Source organism: Pseudophryne corroboree, chromosome 2 (genome assembly GCF_028390025.1).
Source record: "Pseudophryne corroboree isolate aPseCor3 chromosome 2, aPseCor3.hap2, whole genome shotgun sequence".
NCBI classification, from domain to species: Eukaryota; Metazoa; Chordata; class Amphibia; order Anura; family Myobatrachidae; genus Pseudophryne; species Pseudophryne corroboree.
Window position 1 is genome coordinate 588,793,946 of NC_086445.1, and position 14,228 is coordinate 588,808,173.

The 14,228-nt window shown below is 48.7% G+C and overlaps 1 protein-coding gene across 6 annotated transcripts in view; it reads left to right on the top strand.

Moving 5' to 3' along the window:
• The window catches only part of RPA2 (replication protein A2), a 158,785-nt gene that overhangs the window by 129,091 nt on the left and 15,466 nt on the right, over positions 1–14,228 (top strand). For all 6 annotated transcript variants that reach the window (XM_063954559.1, XM_063954562.1, XM_063954563.1 and 3 more), the window contains one exon: positions 13,980–14,105. In XM_063954559.1, the coding sequence (XP_063810629.1) occupies positions 13,980–14,105 (126 nt within the window). The remainder of the gene's footprint in view (positions 1–13,979; positions 14,106–14,228) is intronic.

A 14,228-nucleotide genomic window follows, 5' to 3' on the forward strand; every position in this document is an offset into this window, starting at 1 on the left:
ATGGGTCCTGTTCTGCTCTAACCTGACCCAGGATTTAGGATGATCCACTACAAAACCAATCCCTCACTTGACTCAAAAGGTACACTACTTGATATACTTTTTTAAATCTGGGAACCCTCCCCCAATTTAGGTAAAGATATAATCTGTTTAGATAGCCTAGGGTGTGTATTCATAAAGATTCTGATGTCAGTCACAGTAACTTTCAAGACGGACCACATCATATCGATGCGATATAGCTTGAAGTTAGTGATTCACAAATACTTACCCATCTTGCAATGTTCAGCTTCCCCAGTGAAGTAACGGATCAATGTGACTTACAATATCACATCAGTGTCCTCCTCCTTGCCACATCCCTGGCTATGTCACTGCTGGGGGGCTGCAGCTGGCTGACCCTGGCCACTGGTAAGAAAGTCATTGCTCTCTTCCCTCTGCTGCAGCTTGCCATCCTTGGATATCTGTTCATTACAGCATCACTCAGGTCTCCCACCAGAGAGCACTGGTGCAGATCAGCCACAGATGGACAAGCTCCAAGCTGGGACTGTCTTCTACCTTACCTCGGGCTAGAGACGTGCTGATAATCACAGGTGCCATTACACACTCAGATGCAGTCTTATCACTGACGTAACACTGTTGTGATTGAACCCTGGCAGGAAGGATATGCTCCGGGTTGGGACCTTCTGTCATCTGCCTTGGGCACAATCTCACAACAGGTACTGACATCTATAGATGCTATTCATCTGCAACCAGCACCTGCGGTTGTGGGTGGTGGTGGGCTCATGGATAGAGGGTGTGTGGGAATCCTGGGGCTGCCTGAACAGTAGCATAATCTGGTGAGATGAGAGCACTATTCATGCACTCTGTTGGGGATTAGGGCCCCCTCATTCACAGTACACTCAAGACTGGGGATCCGGCAAGCGTCAGTGGCTCTTTGTCTGCTGTAACCGAGAATGTTAGTGTTTTCACAGCTCTGCACTACAAGGAACGACCTCTGAGGGGTCTCTCCTGACTTGTATTCTGGGCACATCTTTATTTCTCTGACGTCCTAGTGGATGCTGGGAACTCCGTAAGGACCATGGGGAATAGCGGCTCCGCAGGAGACTGGGCATGACTAAAAGAAAGCTTTTAGACTACCTGGTGTGCACTGGCTCCTCCCACTATGACCCTCCTCCAAGCCTCAGTTAGATTTCTGTGCCCGGCTGAGCTGGATACACACTAGGGGCTCTCCTGAGCTCCTAGAAAGAAAGTTTATTTTAGGTTTTTTATTTTACAGTGAGACCTGCTTGCAACAGGCTCACTGCATCGAGGGACTAAGGGGAGAAGAAGCGAACCTACCTGCTTGCAGCTAGCTTGGGCTTCTTAGGCTACTGGACACCATTAGCTCCAGAGGGATCGACCGCATGGAACTGGCCTTGGTGTTCGTTCCCGGAGCCGCGCCGCCGTCCCCCTTACAGAGCCAGAAGCAAGGAGAGGTCCGGAAAATCGGCGGCAGAAGACATCAGTCTTCACCAAGGTAGCGCACAGCACTGCAGCTGTGCGCCATTGCTCCTCATACACACTTCACACTCCGGTCACTGAGGGTGCAGGGCGCTGGGGGGGGGGCGCCCTGAGCAGCAATAAAAACACCTTGGCGGGCAAATATATCACAATATATAGCCCCAGAGGCTATATATGTGATAAAGACCCCTGCCAGAATCCATAAAAAAGCGGGAGAAAAGTCTGCGAAAAAGGGGCGGAGCTATCTCCCTAAGCACACTGGCACCATTTTCTCTACACAGTGCAGCTGGAAGAAAGCTCCCCAGGCTCTCCCCTGTAGTTTGCAGGCTCAAAGGGTTAAAAAGAGAGGGGGGGCACTAAATTTAGGCGCAATATTGTATACACAAGCAGCTATTGGGAAAAATTCACTCAATATAGTGTTAATCCCTAAATTATATAGCGCTCTGGTGTGTGCTGGCATGCACTCTCTCTCTGTCTCCCCAAAGGGCTGTGTGGGGTCCTGTCCTCAGTCAGAGCATTCCCTGTGTGTGTGCGGTGTGTCGGTACGGCTGTGTCGACACGTTTGAGGAGGCTTATGTGGTGGCAGAGCAGATGCCGATAAATGTGATGTCGCCCCCTGTGGGGCCGACACCAGTGTGGATGGATAGGTGGAAGGTATAAACCGACAGTGTCAACTCCTTACATAAAAGGCTGGATGACGTAACAGCTGTGGGACAGCCGGCTTCTCGGCCGCGCCTGCCCAGGCGTCTCAAAGGCCATCAGGGGCTCAAAAACGCCCGCTCCCTCAGATGGCAGACACAGATGTCGACACGGAGTCTGACTCCAGTGTCGACGAGGTTGAGACATATACACAATCCACTAGGAACATCCGTTATATGATCCCGGCAATAAAAAGTGTTACACATTTCTGACATTAACCCAAGTACCGCTAAAAAAGGGTTTTATGTGTGGGGAGAAAAAGCAGGCAGTGTTTTGTTCCCCCATCAAATGAGTGAATGAAGTGTGAAAAAGCGTGGGTTCCCCCGATAAGAAACTGGTAATTTCTAAAAAGTTACTGATGGCATACCCTTTCCCGCCAGAGGATAAGTTACACTGGGAGATATCCCCTAGGGTGGATAAGGCGCTCACACGTTTGTCAAAAAAGGTGGCACTGCCGTCTTAGGATACGGCCACTTTGAAGGTACCTGCTGATAAAAAGCAGGAGGCTATCCTGAAGTCTGTATTTACACACTCGGGTACTAGACTGAGACCTGCAGATAGTGCTGCTGCAGCGTGGTCTGTGACCCTGTCAAACAGGGATACTATTTTGCGAACATAAGAGCATATTAAAGACGTCGGCTTATATATGAGGGATGCACAGAGGGATATTTTGCCGGCTGGCATCCAGAATTAATGCAATGTCCATTCTGTCAGGAGGGTATTAGAGACCCGACACTGGACAGGTGATGCTGACTTTAAAAGGCACATAGAGCCTTATAAGGGTGAGGAATTGTTTGGGGATGGTCTCTGGGACCTCGTATCCACAGCAACAGCTGGGAAGAAAAATTTTTACCTCGGGTTTCCTCACAGCCTAAGAAAGCACTGTATTATCAGGTACGGTCCTTTCGGCTTCAGAAAAGCAAGCGGGTCAAAGGCGCTTCCTTTCTGCACAGAGACGAGGGATGAGGGAAAAAGCTGCACCAGTCAGCCAGTTCCCAGAATCAAAATTCTTCCCCCGCTTCCTCTGAGTCCACCGCATGACGCGGGGGCTCCACAGGCGTAGCCAGTTACGGTGGGGGGCCGCCTCAAAAATTTCAGCTATCAGTGGGCTCGCTCACAGGTGGATCCCTGGATCCTTCAAGTAGTATCTCAGGGGTACAAGCTGGAATTCGAGGCGTCTCCCCCCCGCCGTTTCCTCAAATCTGCCTTGCCGACAACTCCCTCAGGCAGGGAGGCTGTGCTAGAGGCAATTCACAAGCTGTATTCCCAGCAGGTGATAGTCAAGGTGCCCCTACTTCAACAAGGACGGGGTTACTATTCCACACTGTTTGTGGTACCGAAACCGGACGGTTCGGTGAGACCCATGTTAAATTTGAAATCCTTGAACACATACATAAAAAAATTCAAGTTCAAGATGGAATCGCTCAGGGCGGTTATTGCAAGCCTGGAGGAGGGGGATTACATGGTATCCCTGGACATCAAGGATGCTTACCTACATGTCCCCATTTACCATCCTCACCAGGAGTACCTCAGATTTGTGGTACAGGATTGCCATTACCAATTCCAAACACTGCCGTTTGGACTGTCCACGGCACCGAGGGTCTTTACCAAGGTAATGGCAGAAATGATGATACGCCTTCGAAAAAAGGGAGTTTTAATTATCCCGTACTTGGACGATCTCCTTATAAAGGCGAGGTCCAAGGAGCAGTTGTTGGTCGGAGTAGCACTATCTCGGGAAGTGCTACAACAGCACGGATGGATTCTATACATTCCAAAGTCACAGCTGGTTCCTACCACACTCCTACTGTTCCTGGGGATGGTTCTGGACACAGAACAGAAAAAAGTATTTCTCCCGCAGGAGAAAGCCAAGGAGCTGTCATCTCTAGTCAGAGACCTCCTGAAACCAAAACCGGTATCGGTGCATCACTGCACACGAGTCCTGGGAAAAATGATAGCTTCTTACGAAGCAGAATTCCATTCAGCAGGTTCCATGCAAGAACCTTTCAGGGGGACCTCTTGGACAAGTGGTCGGGATCGCATCTTCAGATGCATTGGCTGATACCCTGGTCCTTGGAGACAGGGTTATCTCTACTGTGGTGGCTGCAGAGTGCTCATCTTCAAGAGGGCCGCAGAGTCGGCATACAGGACTGGGTCCTGGTAACCACGGATGCCAGCCTTCGAGGCTGGGGGGCAGTCACACAGGGAAGAAATTTCCAAGGACTTTGGTCAAGTCAGGAGTCGTCTCTACACATAAATATTCTGGAAATGAGGCCCATTTACAATGCCCTAAGTCTGGCAAGGCCTCTGCTTCAAAACCAGCCGGTACTGATCCAATCAGACAACATCACGGCAGTCGCCCATGTAAACAGACAGGGCGGCACAAGAAGCAGGATGGCGATGGCAGAAGCCACAAGGATTCTCCGATGGGCGGAAAATCACGTCTTAGCACTGTCAGCAGTGTTCATTCCGGGAGTGGTCAACTGGGAAGCAGACTTCCTCAGCAGACACGACCTACACCCGGGAGAGTGGGGACTTCATCCAGAAGTCTTCCAACTGTTGGTAAACTGTTGGGAAAGACCACAGGTGGACATGATGGCGTCCCGCCTAAACAAAAAACTAGATATTGCGCCAGGTCAAGGGACCCTCAGGCGATAGCTGTGGACGCTCTAGTGACACCGTGGGTGTACCAGTCGGTTTATGTATTCCCTCCTCTGCCTCTCATACCAAAGGTACTGAGAATAATAAGAAGACGAGGAGTAAGAACGATACTCGTGGTTCCGGATGGGCCAAGAAGAGCTTGGTACCCAGAACTTCAAGAAATGATATCAGAGGACCCATGGCCTCTACCGCTCAGACAAGATCTGCTACAGCAGGGGCCCTGTCTGTTCCAAGACTTACCGCGGCTGCGTTTGACGGCATGGCGGTTGAATTCCGGATCCTAAAGGAAAAGGGCATTCCGGAGGAAGTCATTCCTACGCTGATAAAAGCCAGGAAAGAAGTAACCGCAAACCATTATCACCGTATTTGGCGAAAATATGTTGCGTGGTGTGAGGCCAGGAAGGCCCCAACAGAGGAATTTCAGCTGGGTCGTTTTCTGCACTTCCTACAGTCAGGAGTGACTATGGGCCTAAACTTGGGTTCCATTAAGGTCCAGATTTCGGCTCTGTCGATTTTCTTCCAGAAAGAACTGGCTTCACTGCCTGGAGTTCAGACATTTGTTAAGGGAGTGCTACATATTCAGCCCCCTTTTGTGCCTCCTGTGGCACCTTGGGATCTCAACGTGGTGTTGAGTTTCCTAAAATCACATTGGTTTGAGCCACTTAAAACTGTGGATTTGAAATATCTCACGTGGAAAGTGGTCATGTTATTGGCCTTGGCTTCGGCCAGGCGTGTGTCAGAATTGGCGGCTTTGTCATGTAAAAGCCCTTATCTGATTTTCCATATGGATAGGGCAGAATTGAGGACTCGTCCCCAGTTTCTCCCTAAGGTGGTATCAGCTTTTCACTTGAACCAACCTATTGTAGTCCCTGCGGCTACTAGGGACTTGGAAGATTCCAAGTTACTGGACGTAGTCAGGGCCTTAATTTATATTTCCAGGACGGTTGGAGTCAGGAAAATTGACTCGCTTTTTATCCTGTAGGCACCCAACAAAATAGGTGCTCCTGCTTCTAAGCAGACTATTGCTCGCTGAATTTGTAGCACATTTCAGCTGTAGCATTCTGCGGCTGGATTGCCGCATCCAAAATCTGTAAAAGCCCATTCCACGAGGAAAGTGGGCTCATCTTGGGCGGCTGCCCGAGGGGTCTCGGCTTTACAACTTTGCCGAGCTGCAACTTGGTCAGGGGCAAACACGTTTGCAAAATTCTACAAATTTGATACCCTGGCTGAGGAGGACCTTGAGTTCTCTCATTCGGTGCTGCAGAGTCATCTGCACTCTCCCGCCCGTTTGGGAGCTTTGGTATAATCCCCATGGTCCTTACGGAGTTCCCAGCATCCACTAGGACGTCAGAGAAAATAAGATTTTACTCACCGGTAAATCTATTTCTCGTAGTCCGTAGTGGATGCTGGGCGCCCATCCCAAGTGCGGATTGTCTGCAATACTTGTATGTAGTTATTGCCTAACTAAGGGTTATTGTTGAGCCATCTGTTGAGAGGCTCAGTTATATTTCATACTGTTAACTGGGTATAGTATCACAAGTTATACGGTGTGATTGGTGTGGCTGGTATGAGTCTTACCCGGGATTCAAAATCCTTCCTTATTGTGTCAGCTCTTCCGGGCACAGTATCCTAACTGAGGCTTGGAGGAGGGTCATAGTGGGAGGAGCCAGTGCACACCAGGTAGTCTAAAAGCTTTCTTTTAGTTGTGCCCAGTCTCCTGCGGAGCCGCTATTCCCCATGGTCCTTACGGAGTTCCCAGGATCCACTACGGACTACGAGAAATAGATTTACCGGTGAGTAAAATCTTATTTTTTGAGTAGCCCCCTTTATTTGTATCACTTTCTGCCAGGGTATCTTTGATTGGCTGGTGACAAAGGAGGTGGGTAGATGGCAGTCTTTACTGATTTACTCCCCTCAGGACGCTCATTACACCATCCTGTGATGGCAAATTCTTTTGGAGAAACAAATCGGAATGCTGAGCATTCTGTGCTTCTATGAATCGCTCTTCTCATGCTACTGTATGGGTAAGCGATATCTACACTGGTCAGGTGCACCCCTTCTGTGAATGAGAGGAAACATTGAAAAGCCCTGTTATCACTGCCAATGGGCTTTTCAGTGCTGCAGGAATAGAACCCTAGGTTTTTTAACCCTCCTCCCTGTAAAAATTAATAAAATAAAGAGGGGAAGATGTTGGGGGATGGTGCAGGATAAATACATTCATTTAGGTAGCAAAACCATTTTCTTAGCAGCAATACGGCTTGGCAAGAAACCTATTTGTAACATCCAATCTGACGTTAATAAAGAACATTGTCCTGAAAGGGGAAACCTTTCAGGTCACAACATCACCCGGCCTCTGAAGGATATGTACTTCTAAGTAAGAAACTATTAGATTGCCATGCATAATTACACGTGCCCTTAAAACTAGATAATTGTGTAGAAGAAACATTCATAGGCAATGCCTCTTTCTTAGTGGTATTCAATTTATGATAACTCATGAGAATACGTATCTAAACCTGTGTGCAGGGATGGTAGTGACCAGTGCCTTTTGTGTGTCTTGATACTGTGGCCCCTCTGTTGTGATTGCCTGTTGGTAGTTCTGCCAAACTAAGACACTACTTGGCTAAAACCCTAAGCCATTGCTGAGCTCACTTGTTGTGTAAATTACTGTGTGTCCTCCAGGAGTACTTCCTGCTTAATTTTTCTGATACAGAACCTGGTCCAAAAGCAGGCTGTTTCCGGCACATCCATTAAGAATGCTCGCAACTAGAGAAGCACCAGTCTCCTGAGACTGTAACTTGTGTTTTCATTTAATGATGATGTATTAATATCTAAAGCTCCGGGTACACACCAGACTATAAAGTGTCCGGTACCGACTAGTGTGTGTGCACTATGTTGCTGACTTTCCAGTGCTGATGATATCGCTGGGTACACACGTCATCTAGTGCATACCCAGCTGAACATGTCTAGTAGAACTGTTCTGCCACTGGAAGATTGGGACAAGTGCTTACGTCCTACAGTTTCCGTTTCTCAATCGTTCTGACATGCAAGTTTTGGTTTGGACAGAAGGCACTGCACATGGCAGTGTTTGAGCATATATCTCTGTAGGGTCCGTTTTATACCTCCTCCTAGTTCTCCTTGTTTAGAACTTTTTTTCTCTAACGTCCTAAGTGGATGCTGGGACTCCGTAAGGACCATGGGGAACAGCGGCTCCGCAGGAGACTGGGCACAAAAGTAAAAGCTTGAACTAGCTGGTGTGCACTGGCTCCTCCCCCTATGACCCTCCTCCAAGCCTCAGTTAGATTTTTGTGCCCGAACGAGAAGGGTGCATGCTAGGTGGCTCTCCTGAGCTGCTTAGAGTAAAAGTTTATTTTAGGTTTTTTATTTTCAGTGAGTCCTGCTGGCAACAGGCTCACTGCATCGTGGGACTAAGGGGAGAAGAAACGAACTCACCTGCGTGCAGAGTGGATTGGGTTTCTTAGGCTACTGGACATTAGCTCCAGAGGGACGATCACAGGTTCAGCCTGGATGGGTCCCGGAGCCGCGCCGCCGGCCCCCTTACAGAGCCAGAAGAACGAAGAGGTCCGGTGAAATCGGCGGCAGAAGACGTTCCTGTCTTCAACTAAGGTAGCGCACAGCACTGCAGCTGTGCGCCATTGCTCTCAGCACACTTCACACTCCGGTCACTGAGGGTGCAGGGCGCTGGGGGGGAGCGCCCTGAGACGCAATAAAAACAGAAATACCTTAGGATGGCAAAAGAAATACATCACATATAGCTCCTGGGCTATATGGATGTATTTAACCCCTGCCAGTTTTCCAGAAAAAAGCGGGAGATAAGGCCGTCGTGAAGGGGCGGAGCCTATCTCCTCAGCACACAAGCGCCATTTTCCCTCACAGTTCCGCTGGAAGGACGGCTCCCTGACTCTCCCCTGCAGTCCCTACAGAATCGGGGTAAAAACGAGAGAGGGGGGGCACTATTGGCAGCTAAATTATAAACACCAGCTATAAAAGGGAGTAACACTTATATAAGGTTATCCATATATATATATATATATATATATATATATATATATATATATATATAATATAGCGCTCTGGTGTGTGCTGGCAAACTCTCCCTCTGTCTCCCCAAAGGGCTAGTGGGGTCCTGTCCTCTATCAGAGCATTCCCTGTGTGTGTGCTGGGTGTCGGTACGATTGTGTCGACATGTATGAGGAGGAAAATGATGTGGAAGCAGAGCAATTGCCTGTATTAGTGATGTCACCCCCTAGGGAGTCGACACCTGACTGGATGGTTGTATTTAAAGAACTACGTGACAATGTCAGCACTTTACAAAAAACTGTTGACGACATGAGACAGCCGACAAATCAATTAGTGCCTGTCCAGGCGTCTCAGACACAGTCAGGGGCGATAAAACGCCCGTTACCTCAGTGGGTCGACACAGACCCAGACATGGATACTGAGTCCAGTGTCGACGGTGAGGAGACAAACGTAATGTCCAGTAGGGCCACACGTTACATGATCACGGCAATGAAGGAGGCATTGAACATTTCTGACACTACAAGTACCACAAAGAAGGGTATTATGTGGGGAGTGAAAAAACTACCAGTAGCTTTTCCTGAGTCAGATGAATTAAATGAGGTGTGTGATAAAGCGTGGGTTTCCCCCGATAAAGTGCTAATTTCTAATAAATTATTGGCACTATACCCTTTCCCGCCAGAGGTTAGGGCGCGTTGGGAAACACCCCCTAGAGTAGATAAAGCGCTCACACGTTTATCTAAACAAGTAGCATTACCGTCTCCTGATACGGCCGCCCTCAAAGAACCAGCGGATAGAAGGCTGGAAAATATCCTGAAGGGTATATACACACATACTGGTGTTATACTGCGACCAGCAATCGCATCAGCCTGGATGTGCAGTGCTGGAGTGGCGTGGTCGGATTCCCTGACTGAAAATATTGATACCCTGGATAGGGACAGTATATTACTAACTATAGAGCATTTGAAGGATGCATTACTATATATGCGTGATGCACAGAGGGATATTTGCACCCTGGCATCAAGAGTGAGTGCTATGTCCATTTCTGCCAGAAGAGCGTTATGGACGCGACAGTGGTCAGGGGATGCGGATTCCAAACGACATATGGAAGTATTGCCGTTTAAAGGGGAGGAGTTATTTGGGGCCGGTCTATCGGACCTGGTGGCCACGGCAACGGCCGGAAAGTCCACCTTTTTACCCCAGGTCACCTCTCAGCAGAAAAAGACACCGTCTTTTCAAACTCAGTCCTTTCGTTCCCATAAGTACAGGCGGGCAAAAGGCCACTCATTTCTGCCCCGGGGCAGAGGAAGAGGAAAAAGACTGCACCAGGCAGCCTCTTCCCAGGAGCAGAAGCCCTCCTCTGCTTCTGCCAAGTCTTCAGCATGACGCTGGGGCTTTACAAGCGGACTCGGACACGGTGGGGGCCCGTCTCAAAAATTTCAACGCGCAGTGGGCTCACTCGCAAGTGGACCCCTGGATTCTGCAGGTAGTATCACAGGGGTACAAACTGGAATTCGAGACGTCTCCCCCTCGCCGGTTCCTGAAGTCTGCTCTACCAAAGTCTCCCTCCGACAGGGAGGCAGTTTTGGAAGCCATTCACAAGCTGTATTCCCAGCAGGTGATAATCAAGGTACCTCTCCTACAACAGGGAAAGGGGTATTATTCCACGCTGTTTGTGGTACCGAAGCCGGACGGCTCGGTGAGACCAATTTTAAATCTAAAATCCTTGAACACTTACATAAAGAGGTTCAAATTCAAGATGGAGTCACTCAGAGCAGTGATAGCAAACCTGGAAGAAGGGGACTATATGGTGTCTCTGGACATCAAAGATGCTTATCTCCACGTCCCAATCTACCCTTCTCACCAAGGGTACCTCAGGTTTGTAGTACAAAACTGTCATTATCAGTTTCAGACGCTGCCGTTTGGATTGTCCACGGCACCTCGGGTCTTTACCAAGGTAATGGCCGAAATGATGATTCTTCTTCGAAGAAAAGGCGTTTTAATTATCCCTTACTTGGACGATCTCCTGATAAGGGCAAGGTCCAGGGAACAGTTAGAAGTCGGAGTAGCACTATCTCAGTTAGTGTTACGTCAGCACGGGTGGATTCTAAATATTCCAAAATCGCAGCTGATTCCAACGACACGTCTCCTGTTCCTAGGAATGATTCTGGACACAGTCCAGAAAAAGGTGTTTCTCCCAGAGGAGAAGGCCAGGGAGTTATCCGAGCTAGTCAGGAATCTCCTAAAACCAGGCCAGGTGTCAGTGCATCAGTGCACGAGGGTCCTGGGAAAAATGGTGGCTTCTTACGAAGCGATTCCATTCGGAAGATTCCATGCAAGAACGTTTCAGTGGGATCTTCTGGACAAATGGTCCGGATCGCATCTTCAGATGCATCAGCGGATAACCCTGTCGCCAAGGACAAGGGTGTCTCTTCTGTGGTGGCTGCAGAGTGCTCATCTACTAGAGGGCCGCAGATTCGGCATTCAGGATTGGATCCTGGTGACCACAGATGCCAGCCTGAGAGGCTGGGGAGCAGTCACACAGGGACAAAATTTCCAGGGCTTGTGGTCAAGCATGGAAACATCTCTTCATATAAACATTCTGGAACTAAGGGCCATTTACAATGCCCTAAGTCAAGCAAAACCCCTGCTTCAGGGTCAGGCGGTATTGATCCAATCGGACAACATCACGTCAGTCGCCCACGTAAACAGACAGGGTGGCATGAGAAGCAGGAGGGCGATGGCAGAAGCTGCAAGGATTCTTCGCTGGGCGGAGAATCATGTGATAGCACTGTCAGCAGTGTTCATTCCGGGAGTGGACAACTGGGAAGCGGACTTCCTCAGCAGACACGACCTTCACCCGGGGGAGTGGGGACTTCATCCAGAAGTCTTCCAAGAGATGGTAAACCGTTGGGAAAAACCAAAGGTGGACATGATGGCGTCCCGTCTCAACAAAAAACTAGACAGATATTGCGCCAGGTCAAGGGACCCTCAGGCAATAGCGGTGGACGCTCTGGTAACACCATGGGTGTACCAGTCAGTGTATGTGTTCCCTCCTCTGCCTCTCATACCAAAAGTACTGAGAATCATAAAAAGGAGAGGAGTAAGAACTATACTCGTGGTTCCGGATTGGCCAAGAAGGACTTGGTACCCGGAACTTCAAGAGATGCTCACGGAGGACCCGTGGCCTCTACCTCTAAGAAAGGACCTGCTCCAGCAGGGACCTTGTCTGTTCCAAGACTTACCGCGGCTGCGTTTGACGGCATGGCGGTTGAACGCCGGATCCTGAAGGAAAAAGGCATTCCAGAAGAAGTCATCCCTACCCTGATAAAGGCCAGGAAGGATGTAACTGCGAAACATTATCACCGCATTTGGCGAAAATATGTTGCGTGGTGTGAGGCCAAAGAGGCCCCTACAGAGGAATTTCAACTGGGTCGCTTCCTACATTTCCTGCAAACAGGACTGTCTATGGGCCTAAAATTAGGGTCCATTAAGGTTCAAATTTCGGCCCTGTCGATTTTCTTCCAAAAAGAACTGGCTTCAGTGCCTGAAGTCCAGACGTTTGTCAAAGGGGTACTGCATATACAGCCTCCTTTTGTGCCCCCGGTGGCACCTTGGGATCTCAATGTGGTTTTGGGGTTCCTAAAATCACATTGGTTTGAACCACTCACCACTGTGGACTTAAAATATCTCACATGGAAGGTGGTAACGCTGTTAGCCCTGGCTTCAGCCAGGCGTGTCTCAGAATTGGCGGCTTTATCTTATAAAAGCCCTTACCTGATTTTTCACACGGATAGGGCAGAATTGAGGACTCGTCCTCAATTTCTCCCAAAGGTGGTTTCAGCGTTTCACGTGAACCAGCCTATTGTGGTGCCTGCGGCTACTAGGGACTTGGAGGACTCCAAGTTACTGGACGTAGTCAGGGCCCTGAAAATATATATTTCCAGGACAGCTGGAGTCAGGAAATCTGACTCGCTGTTTATCCTGTATGCACCCAACAAGCTGGGTGCTCCTGCTTCTAAGCAGACGATTGCTCGTTGGATTTGTAGTACAATTCAGCTTGCACATTCTGTGGCAGGCCTGCCACAGCCAAAATCTGTAAAAGCCCATTCCACAAGGAAGGTGGGCTCATCTTGGGCGGCTGCCCGAGGGGTCTCTGCTTTACAACTTTGCCGAGCAGCTACTTGGTCAGGGGCAAACACGTTTGCTAAATTCTACAAATTTGATACCCTGGCTGAGGAGGACCTGGAGTTCTCTCATTCGGTGCTGCAGAGTCATCTGCACTCTCCCGCCCGTTTGGGAGCTTTGGTATAATCCCCATGGTCCTTACGGAGTCCCAGCATCCACTTAGGACGTTAGAGAAAATAAGAATTTACTTACCGATAATTCTATTTCTCATAGTCCGTAGTGGATGCTGGGCGCCCATCCCAAGTGCGGATTGTCTGCAATACTTGTATATAGTTATTGTTACAAAATTCGGGTTATTATTGTTGTGAGCCATCTTTTCAGAGGCTCCTTCGTTTATCATACTGTTAACTGGGTTCAGATCACAGGTTGTACGGTGTGATTGGTGTGGCTGGTATGAGTCTTACCCGGGATTCAATATCCTTCCTTATTATGTACGCTCGTCCGGGCACAGTATCCTAACTGAGGCTTGGAGGAGGGTCATAGGGGGAGGAGCCAGTGCACACCAGCTAGTTCAAGCTTTTACTTTTGTGCCCAGTCTCCTGCGGAGCCGCTGTTCCCCATGGTCCTTACGGAGTCCCAGCATCCACTACGGACTATGAGAAATAGAATTATCGGTAAGTAAATTCTTATTTTTATTTTTTTTTCAGCGAACTACTTACCTTGCTTTACTATTTCTATTTAGGCCTGTGGGGCTTCATTACAAAAATACTGACTTACCTGTAGGTTGGTGGATATAGATGGGAATGCAAGGGTGGTTTCAGGTGTCAAGCCACCCTCTCCCAGGAGGTTTTATATAGTACCTTGTAAAATACAGCCATTTTATCCCTTTGCAATAGAAATTGCCTTATACTATTATAGACTAGTTAAGAGCATGTTTTTGATATGGTTTGTTTTGCCTTTTGTAGCCTGTAAGTGTTGGTGGTGGATCTTCTATGGTGCTCAGTACACCTGGACGATTGGGAAATACAGGAGGAAGCTTCACAGGAGGAAATGACATACAAACTAATGGGCTGACGCCACATCAGAGTCAGGTAACTGGAATGTTTTGGTTACCTATCCCATTTTGCTGCCACTTGCATATAGAATGTTACATTTTTAGACAGGTAGCATCACTAATGGGGCCCATAAATCAGTGGAATAGTAAGGCAATTGCC